Source organism: Manacus candei, unplaced genomic scaffold (genome assembly GCF_025592945.1).
Source record: "Manacus candei isolate 608988 ecotype Guabito, Panama unplaced genomic scaffold, ASM2559294v1 h1tg000045l, whole genome shotgun sequence".
Classification (NCBI taxonomy): domain Eukaryota; kingdom Metazoa; phylum Chordata; class Aves; order Passeriformes; family Pipridae; genus Manacus; species Manacus candei.
The window spans coordinates 8,381,170-8,407,662 of NW_026138093.1; the positions used below are offsets into that span (position 1 = coordinate 8,381,170).

Consider the following 26,493-nt stretch of genomic DNA (forward strand, 5'->3'; position numbering starts at 1 on the left):
TGTGCTGCCCTGCGGAAGCGGCCACGGGCACGGAGCTGCTCTTCTGTCCGCTCCTGGCCTGCATCTGGCAAAGAGCGAGCGCGCTCAGAGCTGAGGGTGTGCGGGAGAGGCCGGAGAACACAGCCCAGGCCTGGGCTCCAGGAGCAGGCAGGGCCAGCCCTGAGATGCCCAGTGGATGGAGCATGGCTGCCAGGAGTTCAGCCCCGGCCCCTCTGCCCCCCTCCCTTTCCCTGGGCATGTCCAGATGGGATGGGACAGGATGAGATCAATGGGACTGCAGCCACCAGCCCTGTGGCCCAGCTCCAGCACTCACCCTCCTGCGGGGGCTGCACCTGCTGCACCTCTTCAGGCTGCTGTGCTGGAGCAGCTCCAGGGCTTTCCTCCTCCTTCTTCCTCCGGAGCAGCCTGAGCAGGCTGAAGCGTCTCCCTGCCATGCCGCAGTCTGGTGTCCAGGGCACCTGCAAGAGAGAAAGAGAACCTCGGAGAAACTCCGGGCCTAAGTTGCAGAATGGCCTTGAGGCCACCTGCCGCAGGGATTGGAGACACCTCGGAGAAGCTCCGGGTCTCCAAGTCCTGCAAAAGGGTCTCAAGGGCACCTGCCACAGGGATTAGAGACACCTCGGAGAAACTCCGGGTCTCCAAGTCCTGTGGAAATGCCTCGAGGTCACCTGAAAGTGAGAAAATCCTCCTAAACGCTCCAGGTCAACAAGGCACGAGTTGGCTGCGCGGGGGCTCCGCACAGCACCGCTCTGTCCCGTCCTGTCCCGTCGCCTGCTCCGAGGAGCACTGTTGACACTGTGGCCGTGTCACCAGCAGCACCTCTGTCACCACGGGTCATAAAGGGCCCTTGGACACCCTACCCCCTTCTATCCCACCGACCATGCCCAGCGTGTCACAAAGGGCCCTGGGACACAGTGCCACGTGGCCTGGGGCCTCCCCCAGCCCCGCCAACCTGCCCCACCTTGGAGGGAATCTTCTCTCTGAAGTATCTAATCTGGCTGGACCTGAACTGTAGGAACAGCTCAAGAAATGAGCAAACACTCCCCTCCTGTGCCTGCTCACGGCAGCACAAGGAGCCCCCTCGGCCGCCGACTCAGTCGCAGCAGGAAGGGCACGGGGCCTTCCACACAGGCTGGCACGACCTCCTTGGGAGAAGTGCTGGCTGGTGGCCACCCTAAACAGGGGGGCTGACACCAAGAAGGAAGGTGTGGACAAGGGCACCAATGCTGCTGGCAGCCCTTTGGCCAGGGCTGCACCCAAATCAGCAGCTCTGGCAAGTCCTGGCCCAAGGAGACCTGCCACCGCCCCGAGCCCTGGCAAGGGTGCTGCCCGTCTCCTGCCCCAAAGAGCTGTGCCCCTGTGTATTAGTTCATTTGAATACATGCCCGGAATAATAACATGTACAACAGACATTCAAACACTACAAAAAATCTTTTATTGCAGTGAGAATAAAAAACTAGCAAAGAGAATCAAAAGCTAAAAAAGAATACAAAATAACTGCCTTATCAGTTGGCATTCATACAATACTATGAATGGTTTTTATTACAGTATTAACTAGTAAAAAGGGAATTAAAGGAACATTTAAAGGATATTAAAACAATACTATGAGTGGCTTTTACTACAGTATTAACTAGTAAAAAGGGAATTACAAGGATATTAAAAAAGGATATGAAACATTTGCTTTCTTGGTTGCTTCCTATCAATAAACTGTGCTTACCCACACAGACAGGCCAGGGCTGCCAGGATCTGCAGCAGCTGGTCGGTGCCCGTGCTTAGCGGGCGTCCCCATGGAACAACACAGTCTCCATGGCAGGATGAGGATCGCTCACCCCAGCAGTCCTGACACCCCATTTTATCAGCTCTACATTACACCACGTAGGGCCAGTACCCAGTATAAGGTGATGCCTGAGTGGCAACCAAACCCCGCCTGTTCATCACCTGATAGCAACAGTCTGTGCATGCCCTGCTGTAGGGCAAGGGGCCAGCGACCCCTGCCCACAGAATCTTCCTCTCACCAGCATCTTTCTCACCCCTATGGACAACCTCTCCCACTGTGTTTCAGGGGTATTTGTGTCCATCTTGCAGTATGGGGCCAAGCCAAGGAGGAACTCAGCTCTGATCATGGGGGACATCTCGTTGACTTGCTAAGAAACACAATGGACCTTTCAGTTAACTTGTGCAATAGAGTTACACTGTACAATACTCTGTGCTGAGCACAGGCTTGAGAACACAGAGGTGGTTTTGTTAGTGCTGAGCTTACCCAGAGCCAAGGCCTTTCCTGCCCCTCGCACAGACACACTGGGGAGGGGCTTGGGGTGTGGGGGAGGTTGGGAGGGGACATAGCCAGGACAGGTTTGGAGTGATGGAGATTGTTTTCCCATGCCACCATTCCATGGGATAGGGCCCTGCTCTCCTGGAGGTGCTGAAAACCTGCCCAACCGTGGCAAGCAGGGAATGAATCCCCTGTTTTGTTTTGCTCCTGCATGCAGCTTTTGCTTGTCCTTATTAAAGTGTCTTTATCTCAACCCACGAGTTTTCCAGCTTTTCCTCTCCCAGTTCTCTCCACTGTCCTGCTGGTGGGGGAGTGAGGAGTGGCCAGGAGGGGCTTGGGGGCTGCATGGGGTGAAACCACAACAGCCTTTGTTGGTGTCCAGGGTGGGGCTGGGAGTGTTGGAGATACTGACAGATGTGTCTGGGATGTGCTGCTGAAATTTGCAGCTGCTGGTGCTGTCTGGGGCTCCTGGTTGTGTGTCAGAGTTTGGGGCTCCTTGGTGGCTGGAACTCCACGTGAACTCGAGCTGAAGGGCCTGTGACCTGTGGGGGAGTCCAGGGTGGAGCAGAGACCCCCCTGCAGCCCAGGGAGGAGCCCACACTGGAGCAGATTTGCTGGCAGGACTTGTGACCCCTATTATCAATATGAGACTCCAATCTTTCAGTTTAAGGCGATTGCCCCATATTCTACCAATACAGGCCTTTGTAAAACGTATCCCTGTGATTTCCTTAGACTGTGATCACCATGTGTTCATCTGCAAACACCATGGAGAGTACCCAGGGATCTCCCAAGAAAAGATTTGAAGGCCCCAAGCCCATGACCACTCTGTAGGGACTAAGGAGCTCTGGGCTCCATGGTGTGGAGACTGAGGACAGTGCAGGGGTAGCCAGAGAGGGTTGAAGGGGGGTTTCAGAGATGAAGGATCCTTTTGTCATAGCAGGAAACAGCATGAGAAATAAAGAAACAATGCCAAGTTCAGCTGGAGAGGTCCAGACTGGAAACAAAGAGAACGGAGTTTCACCCTGAGGGCAATGGTGTGCTGCAACACTTCACCCAGAAGGAGTCTGGATGAGCCCAAGGCTTTGTGTGTGCAGGAAGAGCCAGGGAGGACGCAGAGATGTCAGTGCAGGAAGGTGCCAGCCAGGTGGGGCAGCCGGGGGGATGACGACAGCCTGCAGGGAAAGGGCCAGGGCATGGACACCGTAGGACAGCCTGGGCTGGAGAGGAGACAGGGATGGGGAGAAGCTGAAAGGCCCTGACACAGCCACCTTCTGCAGGCCTTTGGCCATGGCTGCTGTCTGTGCCCCTGATGCCAGGAGGAGGGGAGTGGCCCTTGCAGCCCTGGGGCCTCGTGGCCTCCTTGTCCCTGCTCAGCAGCCTGGCAGGTGCCACCCCATGGTCCTGCCCTTGGCATTGCACATCCCACATCCCAGTGCCCCAGGAAGAGCCCTGAGGAATGAGGCAGGGACAGGGTCTGCCTTCCCAGGGGCTGGGGGTCAGGGCTTGACCCTTTGGATTAAGGAAACACATCCAGGTTTGCTCGGCATCAGAGCCACCTTTCCCTTGCTTGTCCATCCTTGTCATCACTGCAATTTTCTGTTCCAACTGGAATCTGGGGACACTTTCACAGTCGTGTCCCTCATTGAGACCCAGTAACAGTACAAGAAACTTCAGTATTTCAAACTCATTTTGACTTCTTGAAAAGTTGTTTGAACTTCCTCTCAGGGACTGAGTCTCATGTAAACAACCTCAATGTCCCCTGAGGGTCATGAAATGCCGGGGGATGTTACTGTGCTGCTGAGCTGGGCCGGGCTCCTGGCACACAGGGAGCTCCTGGCAAGCAAGAAGAGCTTCAAAGAGACAGCTCTGCTGGTGAGCAGCTCCTCTGCACAGCCCAGCAGGGCTGAGGGCACTGCCTGCAGCACCCAGGGCTGGGGAGTGAGACAGAGAGAAGTTAAAGACTGTCAGACATAGAATGATGCTGAGACCTCACTGGGGGAGAATTTTTAACAGATCTTGGCACAGGAAGTCTGTTCATGCAGGGCAATGGGACTGCAGCATTTGGATGCATCTGGGAAAGCTGGCACTACCCACCAACTACAGATTCTGTAAGTGCAACTCTGAGAGCATCTGGAGTGTAGAGGAGGAGGACATGCTCAGAGCTTCAGCTCCCTCTCAGAATATTTCCAAGACAAAGATTTTTATAAGGTTAAAGAAATTTCCTGAGATTGTGTTTCCAGTTTCCTACTCTTGAGGAATGGTAGGAATAAATAATTAAGAAAGTATTAATTTTGACAGGTCCCTGAGACATCTGAACTGTGAGTGCTCAGTAGGTCTATCTGAGCTTCCTAATGTGCTTTCAGCCACTGCTCTGCCTGTGGGCAGCACCAGCATCACCTCTGCCAGACCCATCAGGACTAGTCTGAGATGTCCTTTTTGCACCTGCAATCGGAATCTGACCCCTACCAGTGCAGTCTGTGCTGCTGGGGAAGGAGCTGAGTCTGCTTAAATCAAATGCCATCATAAGGACACTTCGCTGTCTCCCTGAGGTTTCCTTCCAAGCTGTGAATTCCGCTCCAGGATGGAAACCTGTCCCTTAACATCTCCTTGTTATGTGAAACGCCTGTACAGAAGCACAGTGATGCTAAAACAGAGAAAATGCTGTTCAGTAGGGACCCAGCACTGGAGCTGAAGGAAGATCTCCTAGGAAATCAAAAGGCTGTATGTGTGTGACATGGGGAGTGTCTGTAGAATACAGCTTTGACTTTGTTTAGATAAGTCCACGCTAACTGGCCTCTTACTGTCTTCTTCTCCTGTGTGGGAAACAAACACCCAGAGGCAGCAAATGTCCAACAGCAGCTCCCTCACCCAGTTCCTCCTCCTGGCATTTCCAGACAGGCGGGAGCTGCAGCTCCTGCACTTCTGGCTCTTCCTGGCCATCTCCCTGGCTGCCCTCCTGGCCAACGGCCTCATCCTCAGCGCCGTAGCCTGTGACCACCACCTGCACACCCCCATGGGCTTCTTCCTGCTCAACCTCTCCCTCACAGATCTGGGATCCATCTGCACCACTGTCCCCAAAGCCATGCACAATTCCCTCTGGGACACCACAACCATCACCTACACAGGATGTGCTGCACAGGCCTTTTTCTTTCTGTTCTTCATCTCAGCAGAGTATTCCCTCCTCACCATCATGTGCTACGACCGCTACGTTGCCATCTGCAAACCCCTGCACTACGGGACCCTCCTGGGCAGCAGAGCTTGTGCCCACATGGCAGCAGCTGCCTGGGCCACTGGCTTTCTCAATGCTCTGCTGCACACAGCCAATACATTTTCCCTGCCCCTGTGCCAGGGCAATGCCCTGGGCCAGTTCTTCTGTGAAATCCCACACATCCTCAAGCTCTCCTGCTCACACTCAGGCTACCTCAGGGAAATTGGGCTCACTGTGGTTACTGCCTGTTTAATGTTTGGTTGTTTTGTTTTCATTGTTTTCTCCTATGTGCAGATCTTCAGGGCTGTGCTGAGGATCCCCTCTCAGCAGGGACGGCACAAAGTCTTTTCCACTTGCCTCCCTCACTTGGTCGTGGTCTCACTGTTTGTCAGCACTGGCTTGTTTACTTACTTGAAGCCCCCCTCAATCTCCTCCCCATCCTTTGATCTGTTGGTGTCATTTCTATACTCGGTGGTGCCTCCAGCAGTGAACCCCCTCATCTACAGCCTGAGGAACCAGGAGCTCAAGGACACACTGAAGAAAATGATGACTGGATGTTTTTCAGAAGCAAAAATATTTCTGTTTTCTGCTCCATAACATTCAGAATGGATGACCCAGCCTTCCTTCTCAGGTTTCTTATGGCAATAATTTGTGGGAGCTGTTCTCTTTTTTCTTGCAATATTGTTTTCCACAAAAGAAAATGTTATTCTTCCTACCCTTTCTAATTCATTGTCTACTATTGAATTTGATTCTGATACTGTCTAAATGAGGAATTGTAATTTATGCATGTAAAAAAAACTAATTTTCTTGCAGAAACTTTTTTGGATGAAATCCTTCCTCTGGTACCTTTGAAGTAGCAGGGACTGTCCCTGTGTGCAGATGCAGAAAGAAAAGGAGTCCCAGCACAGCAGCACTGCCAGGGAGCACCAGAACTTATTCTGAGCTGCTCTCTTTCTACTTCCATGCACTCCTTCTGCACCCATGTGTAAGACCTGAGTGGTTTGATGTTTGGGGTGTAGAGATGTAACAAGAACTAATAGTTTTTGCAACAAAATCTGTCATAGAAAATTACCGTGTGCAGTTTACAGAAATCAGCCAAGCAAGGTGAGAGAACAATGAAGAAGGGAGCTGAAGCAACAGGTGTATATATAACCAAGAATACTGTCTCAAAGAAGTTCATAAGGCAGTCACCTGGAATTTTGGGGACTCCAAACAGAGAAGACCACCAAAGACACTTGATGAAACCCCTCAGAGACCTTACAAGGATATGTATATATCTTAATAAATTTTGAGAGCTGCAGGTCTGGTGTGTGTGTGAATGCCATGAATATGAAACAGGAATGCAGGGAACAAAAAATGGATAACCATGTAATGCTGACATAGCAGCAGGAGTGAATATACCTCTGTGTTCACTTTGGTGAACTGATTCCCAGGGCACTCGGTTTGCTGAAATCATGCAGTGTGTTGTAATAGAAATGCCTGCCTATTAAAACTGACAAATTGAGTCTTCGAGGTTTCTTTAAGAGCTGGTTTTAGGCAACAACGGTGCTTCATGGCCCCTCAGAGCCCCTTACAGCCCCTCACAGCCCCTCATGGCCCCTCACAGGCCCTCATGGCCCCTCATGGCCCCTCACAGCCCCTCACAGCCCCTCATGGCCCCTCACAGGCCCTCATGGCCCCTCATGGCCCCTCACAGCCCCTCACAGCCCCTCACAGCCCCTCACACCCCTCATGGCTTCTCACAGGCCCTCATGGCCCCTCACAGGCCCTCATGGCCTCTCATGGCCCCTCACAGCCCCTCATGGTCCCTCACAGGCTCTCACAGGCCCTCATGGTCCCTTACAGCCCTTCACAGCCCCTCACAGCCCCTCATAGCTCTCACAGCCCTTCACAACCCCTCATGGTCCCTCACAGCCCCTCATGGCCCTTTACAGCCCCTCACAGTACCAGATGTGGGGATTCTCCCAAAGGAGAAGGGATCGGGGCCTGCTTGTCCTCCTTTTAGTTGGGTCATTTTATAGCAATGAGTAAAGAAAGGTTGAAATGAAACAGTTTGCACCATTTCCCTCTGTTTTAATTTGGGGGGGCTGAAGCTCTCTGCTGACGGTGGCCCGAGTGTGACCATCAGTGCAGCCCCCCAGCCCCCTTTGTTCCCCCCTGTCATTCCTGGTTCCAAAGCCCCCCGGCTCTGGAGGAGGCAGAGCTGCAGCGCCGTGGGCTCCGTCCCCAGCCCAGCCGGGGCTCTCGGGCAGGAGCAGCAGCAGCGCAGCCCCTTCCCACCTGCTCTTGCCTTGGCTTTGCCTGGGAAGCCAGAAGCCTCTGGAAATCAGCACAGCCACTGCAACAAGAGCCAGGCCTAAAAGAGTTAACTGAGATATCTTGGCCTGCTAAGAAACCCCAATACCTGTGTTGCTAGAAGAACATTTCAGGAGCACTGGTTAATACCATGTTCTGTTCTGCTCACTGGACCAAAGGACTTATTATAGAGAGGAGTAGTACACACATGGTAATAAATTAGGTAAACTAGACATTTGAATAAGATACAGAAGGCCCAAAGCCAGGGTTTTGCAAGCTTGAAGAATTCAGGTCACCTGACAAAGAAAATTGAAGAGGTCAAATCAAGGAAGATATCCGTGGTGACCACCAGAGGGATGAAGGCTTGAGGAGAAGACCCCCCAAGTAGAAGACTGTGCATGCCTGGAAAGACTCCACCCAGAGACTAGCCTACTATTAATATGTATGTTAAATGATTTAAATGTATCTAAAGTGTATAAAATGGCTTCCTTTTGCACATTCAGGTAGAGCAAGCTTGTCCAGCGCGAGCTGGCTTGCTCACAACGTTGAATAAACAAATACTTTGCAGCTTAAAGATACAAAATTCTCTGAGCAGTTAATCATATTGGGGGTTTTCAGCAGCAAAGAGGGTTGGGAGAGTTCCAGACTGCTCAGGCTGGGAAGGGGATAGGGCAAGTCCTCCTGCAGTCATTCTAAGGCATTGGAAGGACAAGGCAGGGATTGCAGAACCCCTGTGGGAGGGAAAAGAAGGGGATGTTGTGTGCCCAGACTTTATCAAGGCCCTTGACGTGGTCTCCTGTGGTCTCCTTATGGCCAGACTGGTGAGAGCTGGACTGAAGAAGTGGAAGATGTGGTGGGTGGGAAGTTGGCTGAATGAAGAGTGTCAAATAAAATCCATGGTACAAAGTCCTCTTGGCAGCAACTTCCGGATGAAATCCCTCAGTAACCAGCCCTTGACCACCAATGCAGAAGATCTCTCTATATAATGGAACAAAATGCATTTTCAATTCCTTTGTGGATGATGCCAAATTTCAGGGAGCCCTTGAGCAACCTGTCCTGGTTTAAAGACACATATTGGGGTGGGAACTCCAATAAAATGGATTCACTCCTCTTTTATTCCCCACCAGTACAAGGAGACAAAACACACGGAGGTATAAGTAAAAACGATAAGAGTTTACTGACAAGAAATAGAGCAGTAAAACCAGCAATACCAACAGAACAGTTCAAAGCAACAGCAGAGAGAGAAATTGCCTCCTCTCTCTGCCCCTGCCCCAACTCCCTTTTGTAAAGAGATAAAACCAGAGATCAACATGTGCCTCCCTTCCCCCTTTTCCCCCTGAATGAACAAAGTATGAAAATTAAACCATGGGAAAGAGGGGGCAAAGTAAACTCTGGGAAACTCTCTCATCTCAGATCAGTTGTGCTGCCCAAGAACACGCTGACTCCAGAGGTGTCCAAGCGGGGCAGAGCCGGCGACTCCGGTCCGTGCGGCGGCGGGGGGGAGGCAGCGGCTCTGCTTGATTCCGTGGAGTTCTGGGGAGGCACAGTGGCCCCTTGGTTCCAGGAGGGTCTGAGATGTCTCAGGGTTCCTTTTGTTCCAAAGAGACCCTGTATGTCACAGTGGTCCTTGGTTCCATGAGATTCCACAGTGTCCCTGCATTCCTTTGGTTCCATGAGGCCCTGCAGTGTCACGGTGCCACTTGATTCCGTGACTTTACAAAGAATCAGAATGGCCCCTTGATTTAAGGCCAACTGCACATGGGGCTGCCTTAGGGGGAGTGTGGGCACCCAGACAAGGGAGTTGTCACCCCCCTGGACTCAGCCCTGGGGTCATCATATCGGGACTGGTCTGTCTGTCTGTGAGGTTCCCCATTCTGGAGGAATGAGGAAGAACTGGAGAGGGTCTAGAGGAGATCTGACAGGATGGAGCTTTTCTCTGTATTGGAAATAGAATGAAATCTCCACAAAGAGTAGCACTGAAGGTTCAGACTGAAGGTGAGGAAAAAGAAATGTAACTCAAGAGGACCCTTGTGCTGCAAGAGGTCACCCAGAGGGAGTCAGGATCAGCCCATGGCTTTGTGTTCCAGGGAACAGCCAGAGCTGGTGCAGAGCCATCAGGGAGGGTCTAGAAATGCTGCTGGGAGGGGGTGGGAAAGCAGGAGGGGGGTGTGCAGCCTGCAAGGCCAGAGCAGCAGCAGGGCCAGGGCAGGACAGCCTGCAGGAGAGATGGCCAAGGGCTCTGGCAGGGCTGCAAGGCCCAAAGGCACCCAGGCCTTTGTCCCCTTGCCTCTGGCAGCTGCCTCTGCCACTCAGGCCACCACAAGCAACTTGCCTGGCAGGTTCTGCACTTGGTTTCTGCCTCGCCCCTCCCTCAGGAGCCTGGCAGGGGTTGCCCAGTTTTGGCCTTTGTTGTTCCTCCCCCTGCCATCCCAGTGCCCCCCAAACAGCCCTGAGCCAGCCGGGAGGGACAGGATCTGCTGGGCCAGGGCCTGGGGCTCAGGCCTTGGCCTTTGTGCTCCACAAAACCAAGGCAGGCTTTGCTCAGCATTGCAGGGGCCTGCCCAGAGCCTTTGTCTGCCTGCACTCCTGGCCTCCAAGGAGCTGCTCCAAGGAGTCCCTGGGGAGGCTTTGGCAGTGCCTGCCCTCAGTGGGGCCCAGCAATGCTTCAAGGCACTTGCACTTTGGCTTCTGACTTCTTCAGCAGCTGCTTCAATCTTCTCTCAGTACCTCAGGATCATGGGCTGGGCTGCAAACACACTGTGGGGCTCATTAAAATGCAGAAATCCCTCAGGATCTCTTTGTCTTCCTTTAATTGTCTTCAAGGCAATTTCAAAACAAGTCTTCAAAATTTGTACTTTTTTTGTTTTAATTCAATGATGGATATTTTTTTAGTTCAGAGAAGAGGTGATAGAGGTGTTCTCCAAGTGATCTTGATGCTGAGTGTCTCCTCAGGAGATCCACACTGACCCTGTCTGATCAACCTTGCTCCTCACTCCCCAACCTCACCTGTTCTGACATGGCCCATCTTGGACTGACAGCTGATGCAACTCCAAACACACTGTGGGACCCATTAAAACACTGAAAAACAAATTATTTTTCTTTCTTTAATTGTCTTCAAGACATAAACAACAAATTGGAGTTGTCTTGTACTTTAGCTAAGGAGGAAGATTTTAAAGTGGAAGTCATGAAAAATATACATATTTTTATGAAAGGGAATGATTTACACAGAGCCTTGGGATGCAAGAAGGTCAGGGTGAAAACGATTTAGACACAAAGATAAGGGGGCAAAAGAGTTTTGAAGCACTTAATCATTGACCAAGTGAGCAGTTTTCAAGTGATTCAATAGCATTTGCCACAATTTTAACAGTGACTGAATTATAGATTTCCAAGAACAACATTCACCCCACAGTCAATTCACACCCACACCCAGGCAGAGATGTGTGCACACATCAATAGCTGGCTGTGGAAAGGTCCCTCTCCCAAATTCTCCTGTTGCCAGGGAACACTGCCACAAATCCCTTTATGTTTCCCAGCAGACAAGGGTCACAGCTGGAGGAGTGTTTGCGGAGGGGGATCAGAATTGTCCTGGGCATCAGGGAAGGTCTTTGGAGTGTTGCAAACTGGAGGGTTCCCGAGCTGGGAGAGGCTGCCAGAGGTGTCCCACTGAGAGGGAGGTGCTGGGGAGCTGCCAGGGCCTCCCTCAGCCCCGCTGGTTGTGGGCTCCCAAGGGGACTGGCTTTAGTTATCTGCTGGATTTCCACCCTGGTGTCAGGAATGACTGGAGTTTCCCAAATATTTGGGAATTGTATCCAATCTGGTCCATTTGGGCTACAATTCAGGTAGGGAATATTCCAAGGCTTTCAGGGAATGACTGATTATCCTGTGTTCCAGAGCTGTTCCACTCCGGATTGTTCCCACCTTTATGATCCAGGAGCACCTGGTCCAGTCCAGGGACTCTTCATTGCTCAGCTGGTTTGTTCAGGGCTTGTCAGGAGCTCCTGAGATCATCAACCAGACCTGAGGACAGTGGGGGGAGGATGCACCACCAAAGAGGCTTCTAAGAAAGATGGAAACAAACTTTTTGTAGGGACATCCCTGATCAGTCTCCAAGGTGTTTGCAGATGAAACCATTGTGCTCATAGTCTAAGATAGTCACAGTCATATGTTTTACCAAGGCCTGTATTGGTAGAATATGGTCAGGCAGGACCTGCCTTTCCCAACCCCACGCTGGCTGGGCCTGATCCCCTGGTTGTCCTGCCCCTGCCATGGGATGGCACTGAGGAGGATCTGCTGCATGGACTTCCCCGGTCCTGAGGTCAATGGGACAGGCCAGGAGTTCCCCAGATGCTCCTTTTGGCCCTTCCTGGGGATGGGCATCCCATGTGCTTGTTGCCAGTCAGCTGGGACTTGTGCAGTTGTGCAGCACTGCTGGGGAATGAGTGAGAGTGGCTTGGTCAGCTCTTTCTCCAGCTCCCTCAGGACTCTTGGCTGCATCCCATGTGGGCCCAGGCACTTGGGGGGTCTCATTGGCAGAGCAGGTCACTGACCATTTCCTCCTGCATTGTGGGGGCTTCACTCAGCTCCCCATCACCAGCTTCCAGCCAAAGCCTGCCTGCCAGGTGTCCAAGGGGTCAGTTCTGCTGCCCCTCCTTCCTTCCCCCACAATGGAAAACTCCCTCATTTTGGGTCCCTGTGCCCCAGACGGCTCCGACCACCACCTCACCCACCAGTCCCACAATCATGGAATGCTTTGGCTTGGGAGGGGCCTTCAAGAGCATCTCAGGACCCTCAGAGTCAAGAATTCCTTCCTACTGCCTCCTGGAACCCTTCCCTTGATCTATGTGAAGCCATTCCCCTTGTCCTGTCACTCCAGGCCCTTGTCCAAAGTCTCTCTCCATCTTTCTGGTTGGCTCCCTTCAGTCACTGGAAGGCCACAATTAGGTCACCCCAAAGCCTTCTCTTCTCCAGCCTCAACAATCCCAATTCTTTCAGCCTTTCCTCACAGCAGAGCTGCTCCATCCCTCTGATCCTCTTGCTGATCCCCTCTGGACTTTCTCCAACAGGTCCATGTCCTTCCTGTGCTGGAGCCCAGAGCTGGAGGCAGCTCTGCAGGGCTGACAACATTACAGCCCTGTGTGTTCCAGCAAGGACACTGTGGAACCTCCTGGAGTAAAGGGGCCATTGTGACACTGCAGGGCCTTCTGGAGCCAAAGGAACCCTGGGACACTGTGGAATCTCATGGAATCAAGGGAGCACTGTCACCCTGGAAAAAACTCCTGGAATTCAGGGCCCATTGTGACACTGCAGCTCCCCATGGAACAAAAGGAACCCTGGGATGCTGCAGAAACTCATGGAACCAAGGGACCATTGGGACATTGAGGGGGCTGATGGAATCAGGAGTCCATTGGGACAATCCAGGGCCTCATGAAATCAAAGGAATTCTGGGACACTGTTGAATCTCCTGGAACCAAGGGTTCCTGCTGACATGCGTGTCCTCCTGGAACCAAGGGAGCCCTGAGATATTTCTGAACCTCCCAGAATCCAGGGGCCATTGGGACCCTGCAGAACCTCCTGCATTCAAGTGCTCCTTGTGAAACTGCAGGCTCTCCTGGAACCCAAGGATTCCTGGAACACTGCAGAGCTCACGGAACCAAGGGGCCACTGTCCCACTGCAGCTCCTTCTGAAGCACAAGGGACCCTGGGACAATGGGAAATCTCCGAGAATCCAAAGGGCATTTGGGGACTGCAGGGCCTCATGGAACTAAAGGAACCTTTGGAGACTGTGGAAGCTCATGGAATCCAGGGGTCATTGTGACATGGGGGGCCTCCTGGAACCAAAAGAACCCTGAGAATTTTTATGGGAATAAGTTAAGGCAGGAGTTGCTGTTCTCAGTTAATGTGGATCAACAAGGAGTGTTTTGGCCTTGACTGGTGTTTTCCATCCAGAGAGTGCTGTTTGCCAAAGTGGAAACCACTTGGAACGCTCTGCATGGCAGCCTGTGTTTTTCTCTGCTGGCTGAACACAGCCAGCACATGAGGGAAGGGGAATGTGTGGGATCAGGGCATTGCTTTGGGGTCATGCTGGGAATTCCAGTGGACTAAAAGACAAAGCCCAGGCGCTGTTTCCAAAGGAACCCCAATGAAAGGGGGACGCCGGAAAGATGGGCGGACAAGTCCCGCAATGGAACTCTGTGTGTGCAGCCTCATTTTCTCCTTTAGTGCCCACAGGAGAGGGGGCAAAATGTGGGGGTTGGGACCCCAAAAGTGTTCAGAGGGGAAATGGGGGATTGAGGGCACAATGGGAAAATAGGAGGAACAGGGAGAAGGGTGGAAAAGGGGGGATGGTATGGCAGGTTCGACAGTCCCATGGGGATTTTTGGGCACAGGGGGGCTGGGAAAGGGGGGGGCAGGCCTTGAGCTTCCAACTTCCTGTGGGGTGCTGGTGGCTGCCGGATCCAATCACAGCCTTGGATTATGCCAACACTTTCAGTTTAGAGGAATTAGAGAGGTGCGACTGAAAAACTTCTGTCCCCCAGGTTTTAATGATGGCAAATCAGATCTATTGATAAAAATGAATTTATTTAGGGTTACAAATGATCAGACAGAAGATCTTCATCACAGTTATTTACTGCACAATACATACACTAAAACTACCAGGAGTACAGGACAAGATAGGACAGTGCTCTACACTAAAGCAATTGTTGAAGCAATTCTACCCAAGCTGGCACAAAAGCAATAATTCTTAATTAGAGATGGATGGAACTCCCCCAGACCAACGCTGGTGGGGAGATCTCTGCTCTAAACTTCCAGGACTGACCCCCCAAGAAGGGTTCTGTTGGAAGAAGCTGCTCCTGAGAAAGGGGACTGGCCCTTTCTGGTTGAAAGGAATGGACTGACAATCACTGGACTCCAGGGGTTGCCTCAGCATCAGGGGGTTCATTCGGGGTGGAAGCAGCAGCCGAAGCTCTTCCCGCAGTCGGGGAACTTGTATTGCTTGCCTTACCAGTGGGTTCGTTGGTGTTTGGTCAAGGTAGAGCTGTGGGGGAAGCTCTTCCCACACTCCCCACACTTGTAGGGCCTCTCCCCGGTGTGGATGCGCCGGTGGGTGATGAGGTGGAAGTTGTACTTGAAGCCCTTCCCACAGTCGGTGCAGCGGAAGGGCCTCTCATCCGTGTGCGTCCGCTCATGCGTGAGGAGATGTGAGGTGGTCCTAAACCTCTTCCCACATTCCATGCACTTATAGGGCCGTTCTCCAGTGTGGATGCGTTTGTGACTGGGGAGGTAGGAGCTGTCACTGAAGCTCTTCCCACATTCTTCACACCTGTAGGGTCTCTCCTTGGTGTGGATGTGCTGGTGGGTGCGGAGTCTGGATCTCCGGCGGAAGCTCTTCCCACATTCCCCACACTTGTAGGGCCGTTCCCCAGTGTGGATGCGCTGGTGGGTGAGGAGTTTGGAGTTCTCTCTGAAGCTCTTCCCACACTCCCCACATGTGTAGGGTCATTCTCCACGGTGGATACGCTGGTGGGTGCGGAGGTGGGAACTCTGCCTAAAGCTCCTCCCACATTCCCCACATGAGTAGGGCCGTTCCCCAGTGTGGATGTGCTGGTGGTTGAGGAGGTTGGAGCTGTTCCTGAAGGTCTTCTCACATTCCCCACACATGTAGGGCCGTTCCCCAGTGTGGATGCGACGGTGTTTGATCAGGGTGGAGCTGTCAGTGAAGCTCTTCCCACATTCCCCACACGGGTAGGGCCGTTCCCCAGTGTGGATGTGCTGGTGTCAGATGAGAGTGGAGCTGTTCCTAAAGCTCTTCCCACATTCCAAGCACTGGAAGGGCTTCTCTCTGCTGGGAGGCTGCTCAGGGACCACCAGGTCAGAGCTCCCCCTCAAGCTCCGGCCGCCTTCCCAGCACAGGCTGGCTCTTTCCTCCTCAGAGCACCCTGGGCTGGCTTTGGAGCCCCTCCTGCGGGGGGATCTCCGGCCCTTTTCCTCCCCGCTGCCTTCCTGCGCCGGGGAGCCCTTCAAAACGGCCTCTCCCACCAGGGTCTCACGGGGGGATTTGTCCTCCGGGCTCTCCCTCCTCACCTCGGGGCCTGGGGCAGGAAGCAAGAAGGACAGGCAGGGGATTTGCCTCCGGCCCACAGGGAAGGCCAAGGACATCCCCCCAACTCCGGCCCCGGCAGGACGGCGGCGCCAGCGGGGTTGTCCTGCAGCCGGGGCCATGCTGGGCTGACAGAGCCAGCACAACACCCGCCCAAAGGGACACTGACTTCCTCCTCACCTGCCTGGGGGGCCCAAGGCATCTTCCTCTTCCTCGCAGCCTCCTCCTCCATCCGCCCAAGCTTTGGGAAGGACAAATCCTGATGGGAGGGAAAACAAGGGCTGAGCTCGTTGGCTTGGGGGTTCCTCCTGCCCAAGTCCATCCCTAGAACTCACCGGGCATCCTGTGACCATAAAAACCTCCAAAACACCAAGATTCAGCCCAGAAAAACCCAAACCACTGTGATTCAGATAAAAACCCCTCAGAAATAGCAAGAAGTCCCCCGCTTCCCCAGACTGCAAAAAACTGAGATTCAGCTAAAAAATAGTCCAAAATATGAAAATTAGCCCAAAAAAAATCTCCTTAAACAAGGTTGGGGCAGGGGGGCAGCCCTGGAAACCAGGGCTTTGCTCCCACAGCTCTGCAGGGGTTTCCAACAGGCTCTCAGCCTCCTTTGGGCATCCCCTGCTCCAGTGTGGGTTCCTCCCGGGCTGCAGGGGGGTCTCTGCTCCATCCTGGACTCATCCACAGGTCACAGGCCCTTCAGCTCAGGGTCACCCAGAGCTCCAGCTGGTTCCGTGGAGCAGCGATCCCCTGGGCCCTGCCAGTGTGGGCACCTCGCCAGGGCTGTTCCTCGAGGTTCTCTGGCCCCCTGCCAGTCCAGGGCTGTCTCTCCAAACCACCAAACCACGTGTGCCAAACACCCTGGTTGGTCAGTGCCGGCTGGGTGAGTGGGTACTCAGTGAGGGGATGAGAAAACTGTACCCGGGGCTGGGCTGAAAGAGGCTTCAGCACCACTTCTGATGGCCCAGGGGCAACATCTGGCTTCTCCCAAACAGAGAGATGGCACTTGTTCCTTGGCAGGGAGTCAAGGGCAGGAGGGTGACTCCTGCTGCATGGATGGAGTGGCAGAGGATCCCTTGGGTCCCCAGGATGGATCAGCACTCGGGGATACAAACTGCCCTCGGGCTCAGGATGCAGCTGCCAGCACAGATTTCCCTGCAAAGTCTGCAGTGAGTCAAGCTCTGCAGAGGAGATTGTGCAGGGACCTGAGAGGGGGATGGACAGGGGCCCAGCAGGGACAGCCAGGGCCTGCAGGGGAAGGCACAGGCACAACCTGGCCCCCCGCACTGCCAGGGCTGTCTCTGCTCCTCCTTGCAGGCTCCGTGGCCAGGCACAGTTTGTGTTCCTGGGTGCCCACCATCTCAGCACTTGGAGACCCTCAAATCAGCGCCCGCAGCTCTGCAGCAAAGCCCCAGCTCACCTGGCACACAGGGGATGGACACAGCACCTGCTCGGGGATGGGCACACACAGCTTTGTGCCTTCCCCACCACAGGGCTCTCCTTCCTCAGCAGCACCTCTGCCTTGCACTTATTCTCAGCCTCACCTCAGGGACAGCTCTGGGCTCACCTCCGCGCCACTTCTCAGCCTCACCTCAGGGCCTGGGCTCAAGGACAGGAACCTGCAGGGAGGGGACATCAGGTGCAAGCTGAGGGCTGCCTGCTTGCACTGGCCTTTGGGCTTCTTTCTCCTTCTACAACCAGCCCACAACTTAGTCTGCTTTTCTAACACCACACATTTACACACTAACCTTGGAGATAGATATGGACAGACATCTCTGTCACCCTGGGGATGGAGCCTCAAGCATGTGCTGCCATAGGAATGGCAATCAGAGAATCACAGAATCAGCCACGTTGGAAAAGACCTCTGAGATCATCAAGTCCAACCCTGGATCCAACCCCGCTGTGCTTCCCAGACCATGGCACTGAGGCCACATCCACTTTCACCTTCAACACCTCCAGGGACAGGGACTCCACCCCCTCCCTGCCCAGCCCATTCCAAGGCCTGATGACTCTCTCCGCAAAAAATTGCTTCCTAATATCCAACCTAAACCTCCCCTGGCACAGCTCAAGACCCAGCCCTCTTGTCCTACTGCTGCTTCCTGGCAGAACAGCCCCACTCCCACCTGGCTCCAACCTCCTGGCAGGGACTTGCAGACAGTCAGGAGGTCTCCCCTGAGCCTCCTCTTCTCCAGCCTCAACACCCCCAGCTCCCTCAGCCTCTCCTCACACCACTTGTGCTCCACTCCCTTCCCCAGCCTCGCTGCTCTTCTCTGCACCTGCTCCAGCCCCTCCAGGGCCTTCCTCAACTCAGGGGCCCAGAGCTGGACACAGCACTCCAGGGGTGGCCTCACCAGCGCTCACTCCAGCCCAACAATCACTTCCCTGCTCCTGCTGACACACTCTTCCTCACACAGGCCACCAGCCATTGGCCCTCTTGGCCACCTGGCCACACTCTGCCTCCTCTTCAGCTCCCTGTCCATCCCCACTCCCAGCTCCCTTTCTGCCTGCCTGCTCTCCAGACACTCTGGCCCCAGCCCGGGGGGCTGACGGGGCTTCTTGTGGCCAAAGGGCAGGACCCGGCCCTTGGCCTGCTGGAACCTCATCCCCTTGCAATCAGCCCATGGATCCAGCTGGGCCAGGTCCCTCTGCAGAGCCCTCCTGCCTTCCAGCACATCAACACACCCCCAGCTTGGGGTCACCTGCACATTTGCTGATGAAATGCCTGGTTCTGCAGGAGCTGCAGATGCTCAAGGGGCAGCAGGACCAAGTCAGGGGCCTGGGGGGCCTGAGGGGCTTTGGAGTCTGGGAGGGTCCTGGGGGAGCTGGGGAGGGGCTTTGGGGATTGGGGGTACAAACCAGCACAGACCAGTACAGCCCAGGAAAGACCAGGACAGCCCAGGACAGCCCAGGACAGACCAGGACAGACCAGGACAGACCAGTACCTCCTCACTGATCCCCAGATCTCTCCTGGAGCTGGGCCCCGTTGTCCTGGGACACCTGAGCCCCCCCCAGTGCCCTCCCAGTACAGTCCAGTGCCCCCAGTACAGCCCACTGTGTTCCTGTCCCAGGGTGCCGGGTGATCCCTCTTTGTGGGGGTTGGGAGGGATTCCAGGGGGTACTGGGGAGATTTGAAGGGATCTGGGGGCAGTTGGATGGGGATTTGGGGGGGCTTGGGGGGCTTTGGGTGCATTTGCAGGAGTTAAAACAGGTTTTGGGGCACTGGGGCATCAAAGTGATCTATGGGGGGAGAGGATTAAAGGGAAAATAGAGGTTAAGAGACATTTGGGAGGAGTTAAAAGGGCCAGGGGGGGACATGAGGGACTGCACCACGAGCAGGTGAGTCCTGAGACCCCCTCTGGTGTCCCCAAGACCTTCTTGGTGTCCCCAGTTCCCCCCTTGACACCCCAAGACCCCCCTGGTGTCTCCAATGTCTCCAGGGCCTCCTCACAGCCCCAGTTCCCCCCTTGACACCCCCAATTCCTCTGTTCCCAAACCCCTCCCCACTGTCCCCAAACCCCATCTCTGATGTCCCGAACCCTAATTCTCACCCCAGGAGCCCCCCCCTTGACCCTCTGACAACAAAAACACCCCCCCCACGCTCACAGAAAGGTCAAGGGCATCTGGGGACACGTTGGGGACAGTCGGGGGGCTTTGTGGGGCACTGGGGGATTACTGGGGGATACTGGGACACACTGGGGGGAACCAGGGGGCACTGGGGGGTTACTGAGGGACACTGGGAGGGACTGGAGGTGAACTGGGGCACACTGGGGGTCACTGGCAGAGAACTGGAGAGTTACTGGGGGATTACCAGGACACACGGGGAGACACTAGGAGGTTACTGGGCCATACTGGGGGTTACTGGGTGCTCACTGGAGGATCACTGGGCCATACTGGGGGGCAGTGGGAGGTCACTGGGACACACTGGGTGGTTACTGAGGGGGTTATTAAGCTGTACTGAGGGTCATTGGGAAGTCATTGGGATATACTGGGGGCACTGGGATCCCCTTACCAGGATGTGGTACATCTCCCCCCACCCCGGATTTTGGGGGGCATCCCTAGGACCCCTTGGGGCTGGGAGACACCCTGAACCCCACTGTTGGGCTTTAGGGGACCTCCCAAAATCCCCTCAAAACCCCTGAAATTCCTCCCTTGACCCATCAAAACCTTCTCCAGGTCCCCTCAAATCCCCTCAGAGACCTCATCCCGCCCTCGGACCCCCCAAACCTTCTCAGTGACACGCAAAACACATCTGGGACCCCCCAAACCTATTCAGGGACCTCCAGTCCCCCTCAGGGACCCTCAAAACAGTCTGGGACCCCGTAAACCCCCTAGAGACCCCAAAACTACCTAAAAGGTCCCCGAAAAGCCCCCCAGGACCCCCAAACCTCCTCACAGACCCCCAAAGCCCACCTGGGACCCCCCCAAATCTCCTCAGAAACCAAAACCCCCTTGGAGACTCCCAAACCCACTCAGGGACCTTCAAACTCCTCCCTGAGTCCCCTCAGGACACCGAACCCCCTCAGGGACCCCTCACAAAGACCCCGGGAACCCCCGAACCCCCGCGCTAAACCCTCCCGAGCCCTCCAGCCTTTCCACCCACAGCCGCGCTCCCCGCAGCCCCCGAGGGGATCCCCAGACCCCGCTCTCGCCGCCCCCCCCGCACTCACAGCTCAGCGCAGCAGACGCCGCCTCTCCCCCACTCGTTTCCACGCGGACAAAATGGCGCTCGCTCTGCGCGCGCATCGTCCTTAGAAACTCGCCCCGCAGCCAATCAGCGCGCGGCCTCGGCCCCTGCCCGCCCTCTTTGGGCTTCCGCCCCGCGCGGTGCATTGTGGGAGTTGTAGTCCTTGCGGCGAGAAAGGATAGGCCTTTGGGGGTTTAGTTTTTCTGTCTTCTTTTATTATATCCTTTTTCTTTCTTTCGCTTCTTTCTTTTTTTTTTATTTCTCCTTTTTTTATTCCTCTTTTTTCTTTTGTCTTTCTCTTTTTTTCCTCTTTTTTCCTTGTTCTTTCTTTTTGTGTTTTTTTTTTTTTCTTATTTTTTCCTGTTCCTTCTTTCTCTTTTTTGTCTAAAGTCTAGACAACTTTAGGAATAAATTTAAAAGCCAACACAGTGCTATAAATTTAGGATGTGAACGTAAGGAAGTAGTAATGAAATCTCTGGCAAGACTCCACTCATACTGTGCTCACTAATACTTACCACATCATAAAAATCTGCTTTTTTAAAAATGTGAGAAGACAGTTGATCCCAGGAATAAAAGTTATGAGCTGTGAAGACAAGAACAGAAAAGCCCTCCTTCTGAAACAGTCACAGAAAAGGCAAATAAGTGTAACACAATTATGGAGTGATGAAAGGGAGTTCACACAAAGAAATATTTCAGATATATGCAGAAGAATTACAAGCATTGCCCCATTTTGACTAATTCTTCCTTACTTTATTTGCTGTGATAAATAGCACAACTCTCTGCTTAAAACTGGGAGAATTTTACTGATTAATACACTACAGAGTACGGAGAGTTTGTGTGCCAGTTCTGCTTCTCACTTGTTCAGTAAAGCTGAGCAGAACTTCTGATTAGACAGAAATCCCAAGTGGCTGCAGACTGGGTTAGAAGGGAGCAAATCACCCTGAAAAACAAAGTCCCAGTGCTCCCTGGGAGTGCAGAAGAGCAGGGACGGTGTCAGGAAAGGCATCTCCTGAGAGGAACACGAACTGAACTCAAGTCCAGTTTTCTTCTTTCTTCTATCAAAGTTATTTGGGAGACAGTTGTGACAGTTTCTCTATAAAATGCAGGCAAAAGGCCAAATCTTGATTTCCTTGACTTTGGCATGACTGATGTATTTGGGCACTTTTTCATTCCCTCACTTCAATTATATGGCAAGACAGCAGAGAACTCTGGAAAAAGGTTTCTTTAACACAAGTTGAAAATTAAGAGGTTATTTTTAGTTTGAAAAAAAATTGTGATCTTGTCTTATTTTGCATAAAGGTCATATTCACTCACCTGATGACAGTAAAAAAGCCAACAAACATCAGAAATCTCAGACATTAAGGTATGTTTGGCAAATATCATTACTATAGAAAAGAATAAACTGCTGTATCTTCCCTTTCTCTCTCCTTTTCTCTCTTCACTCTCAGTGTCTCTTTGTGTCTCATTGTCTCAGAATTTTGCAGGTATTTACATTTTCCACTCCTTACAGCACAAGGATATCCCCTTTCACGTGGTATCCAAGCTACTGTTTGGTTGGAAACAAGCTATATGAAGGAAAAATATTTTAATTATGCAAAGAGTTTCAAGAATTCAGATATAAAATTTCAGATTTTTAAAATTCATTTTTGAAACTACTGAGAAAAATCCCACAGAGAAATTTTTAACTGTAAATAAGTATATACAGTGTAAATAAAGAAATGCATGTTGGAAAAAAATTGTCTCATAATTGTAAAACAGTGATCAGCAGTAACTTCACAATGGAATACTCCTTTGTCCTCTGTCACTCTCCCTTTTATACAATCTTCCATCCAGTTCCATCAAGTACTCCCCACAATGGAAATTTCTGGAACAGCATTGTTTTTCTTATCCTCGAAAAGAGAATGCTCCATGTTCACACTCATTAAAAGGCTGTGATTTTGTACCTGATGAGATCTCTCTCACTCTTTGATCAAACAAAACTTCTGTCTAAGTGAAATCTTGGCTGCTGAAGTAAAAAATAAAATTTCTTCTTATTTTAGTGGCACCCAGATTTCATTTAATGGTTTACAAAGTGTGAAGGCACTGATTACAACCCAATGTGAAATCACCATTACACTCATAATTTACCATGCAATGGAATTGTAGAGCATTTAAAGAGTCATTGTAATAAACATCACAGTAAAGCAAACAGACGTTGTCCTAGTATGGAAGATTTCTTTAAACACTCTCACTGCTAATTTAATTCTAGTTAAACACACATATCCTAGGGAATGCCACGTACTTTTCAGCAGGATTTTATGTGTAAATCAGGATAACATGTTTTCAGAGCATTAGCTAAAGGGAAGCATGAACTAAAACCTATTTAACCAATGAGGTATTGCTTTTAAACTACCACAAGGTCATAAAGAAGATAATTTCAAAGCTATAAGTTTTCTAATTGTGATCAGCAACAATCTAATGATGAAAGAAAGTCTGTCTGAATGGCTGTCATAAACCTCTGCACAGCCTTGCTTATCTTTAAAGATCCTTTACTTTGTCATTTGGTAAAATTTTCACTACCAAATTTTGCAGTGCAAAATTAAAATGTGGCACTGGAATTAGAAATAACATTGTCTTACTGCTCAGTCTTAAATGAGCAGTGAAACTCAGATGCAGTTTTATTATTCTATAACAAAGTCTATTTGTTAATATTAGGTGCAACTTGACAATAAAATTGGAAAAGTCTAAAATGTGCTGGAAATTGACCTTTTCCTTATTTCTTAGTAATCACTCACTTTCCTGAAGTCTTTCTGCTGGTCTGGCCCCAAACCTAATCCAGCTGTTTGCAAGCAAACTGTTTCAAGTTTAACTGTATTTTGAGCTGTAAGGTTTATGGGATTTCTCTTTTCTTTGATTTTGTTTTTCTTTTCCTTGAAAATGGTATGTATGTCACTCTACACTATTCTTACTCAACAGCTACACCTACACATCTCTCAAGATCAAGAGTTGTTGGGCTCTCACATTAGAATTCAAAACTATCTTAAATCAATTGTTTCCATTGGCATTTATTCAACCAAAAGCTAATTCTCCAGGATGGCCATGAAAAGGGAATGCAAAGGGACACACCTACACCAGCTAGAAATGTAAAAGCTTTCTTGACAAAAAAACCCAACAACCAACCAAAACAAAACCACAGAACAAAACACTCACAGTGTTCAGGGTATTTGCTCAATTCTCTCATTTCCAATTGTTATGAAGAGAACAGCCAGAGGGGTTTAGAGCCTCAGGCACTGTAAATCAGCACATTGGAACTGACTTTCTTACAACTAAAGAACTTGGTGGATTCTGGCTCAATATATTGCCAGTGGTTTCTATTACTGTTATTAAACAAATTCTCTAAGTCTATCCAGTAACTGCTCCTTGTCAGCACTTCCAACTTCTATTCTAAAACAGGTTCCAAAATGCGGGTGAGTCTCTCTCTATTCTTGGACTAGATCAGCTGTCCCTGATAGAATACACCTCCATTCACAGGAAAAAAATGAATTACATGATACACCTCTCACCTTCACAATATGTTAACTACACAACTGTTTTCATGCTCTAGTTCTTAAAGTTAACCATGTGACAAATTAGAAGCCAAAAAGATCAATTTTGGTAGTAAGAACTACTAATGCAAACATTCTTCTGAACTTCTAGTCCTCAGTTGAGAAAATAAATAACATTTTGTTCAGTAGAATGTTTGTGGAATTGTTCCATGCACAGAAAAAGCACTTTTTCACACTCACCTCCTGGAGGCCTGACAATTGTTACAGCATCACTTATCAAGCTGCCCTGGCTGTTGGATGCAGTCACTTGCACTGTGGAGTGAGAAAATAGAATCAGGCCTTTAAAGGGTACCCACACATTGAATTTCCTGCTGCTGCAGAACATCTGAGTATCATTTACCACAGAATAATGAGAATTATCTGTTATGAAAGAACAAGAAAGGGGGAGAAGAACAAATGTTAGACCTTGTGTCTGCTACAAGTCTGCTACTGCCTTTTTGAATTAAATCTTATTCCTACTCAAAAGAAGACTTGCTGTTTATACCAATAACACACATACACACAGGAAACTTTGGCTATTGGGGAGAAAAAATATTATTCATCCTTTCTCCTGCTTTTAGCAACAGTTTATGGTACTTGTAAACCTTGGAAACTAAACCAACCAACACATGAAGCAACCCTGCAGTTGCAGAGCTGACTGCTCTATACTGCAAACAGGAGCCAGCTCTCAGAAATTACTGATCTTCTAGAAAAGTTGTGGGATAACTGCAAATTCCAAATGTTACTGTTAATTCTTGTGCCTGTGATACACTGGTAAAAATTTCTGAATTCACCAGAAAAATGCTTGCCTTAGGAGTTTATAAGCTAACTCCATTGCACAGAGCAGAAAAAGTCCCCTGCAGTAACACCTGCTTTCCAGCATGGCCTGCAGTCCCCTCACAGGTAAAAGGATTTCAAGCATTCAGTTTATCAGCTGAAATCATCAGAGGACACCACAGCAACCTGCATGTCCTTTGCAAACCTTTTAAGGTCTCAAACTTAAGACAATATTCTGCCCTACAAAAATAAAGAAACTCTTTCCAAAATACCCAGCAAGACTAGAAAATATGTCAGGTAACAATTTTTTTCAAAGCAATGAAGAGTTCACTCACATATCTGAGAGCAAAGTTGAGCTCATTTAAAGATTATCCTGTATTTCAAACATATAAAGCACTCTATAAGTGATTAATATTATTACTACTGTTCATCATTGCATGGAGAGCTCTCACAGTGAAGTCAAAGGAAATTCTCTGTTACAAACAACAGCAGAGTCACACAAGTCTAAGATCACAGGCATTGAGAATCAGACTAAATAGAATATAAAGAATATAAGTATTAAAAATATTGTAAGTGAAGTCAGGCATTGTCACAGGTAGCAGATTAAATATTCACATCTGAGCCCTCTACAAAACCTAGATAAGATGGAATTACAAAAACTCTAGAAAAGCAATGTTTTAATTAATTTTTTAATGGAAACTCCTTGGATTTTATTCAAGTTTTAAATGAACTGTTAAAACTGAAATGCTATTAAATCTGAAAACCGTTTTCCAATCTCCCCTATTTCCATGATGTGCTCTAACACGTGTGTGTGCAGCACATTTCACTCCTGCTCACAGGACATTTTACCACAGATGAGGGATCTGGATTTTCTTCTGATTTGGGGTTTCCTATAAACAATCTCTGATTTACTTACGGTGCAGGTCCACTCCATTCCATGATTTTGGTGTTCACAGAGTGGCACAAAGGGCGTTTTCAGTGATTCTTCTGGTAACAGATGACAAACTTATTTTCTGAGGTTTTGTGGAGGGGGGACAGTTTTGTAAAACTCTTTATAAACCTGCCTTGTAGCCCAGTCCCTTATTGCTCAAATTCTCCCTGGATGACACCGTGCCACAGCACCAGAGCACCCGGACAGACTCCAGCAGGGTGAAGGTGGGATGGTTTCATGGAGCCTGATGGATTCACTTTGGATTTCACTCAAGTTTACACAAGCCCCAGACCCTGTTTTAGATCCAGCAATGAAGGCAAAACTTCTTATCCTGCCAGAAGAACAACCACATTTCACACATTCCACACACAGAATCCTGCAGGAGCAAAGTTATTTTGTCTGACATTACTCTGATGGACCCAGGCTGCTCAACCAGCACCACAAAAATGCATCCACATTCCTTGAACTCAGCTCTTCAATTGTACCTCAAACCCTCCTTCTGCACCTTTGTGAAACTGTCCCTGGGTGTGATTTGGGAGCAGATACAACCCAGCATACCTAGGTAGCCTCATCTCCTCGGATGGTAAGATTGATGGGGAGATAGACAACAGGTTAGCAAAGGCATAAAGTGCTTTTGGAAAGCTTCATAAAAGAGTTTGGTG

The 26,493-nt window shown here is 50.7% G+C and overlaps 1 protein-coding gene and 1 pseudogene across 1 annotated transcript; one reads left to right on the top strand and one right to left on the bottom strand.

The window, feature by feature from the left end:
- LOC127474816 (zinc finger protein 850-like) overlaps positions 1-26,493 on the bottom strand; it is a 454,983-nt pseudogene that overhangs the window by 407,917 nt on the left and 20,573 nt on the right.
- Positions 5,115-6,132, top strand: LOC127474937 (olfactory receptor 14J1-like). The gene has a single exon (XM_051796270.1). The coding sequence runs from the start codon at positions 5,118-5,120 to the stop codon at positions 6,075-6,077; it is 960 nt and encodes a 319-aa protein (XP_051652230.1). The 5' UTR covers positions 5,115-5,117; the 3' UTR covers positions 6,078-6,132.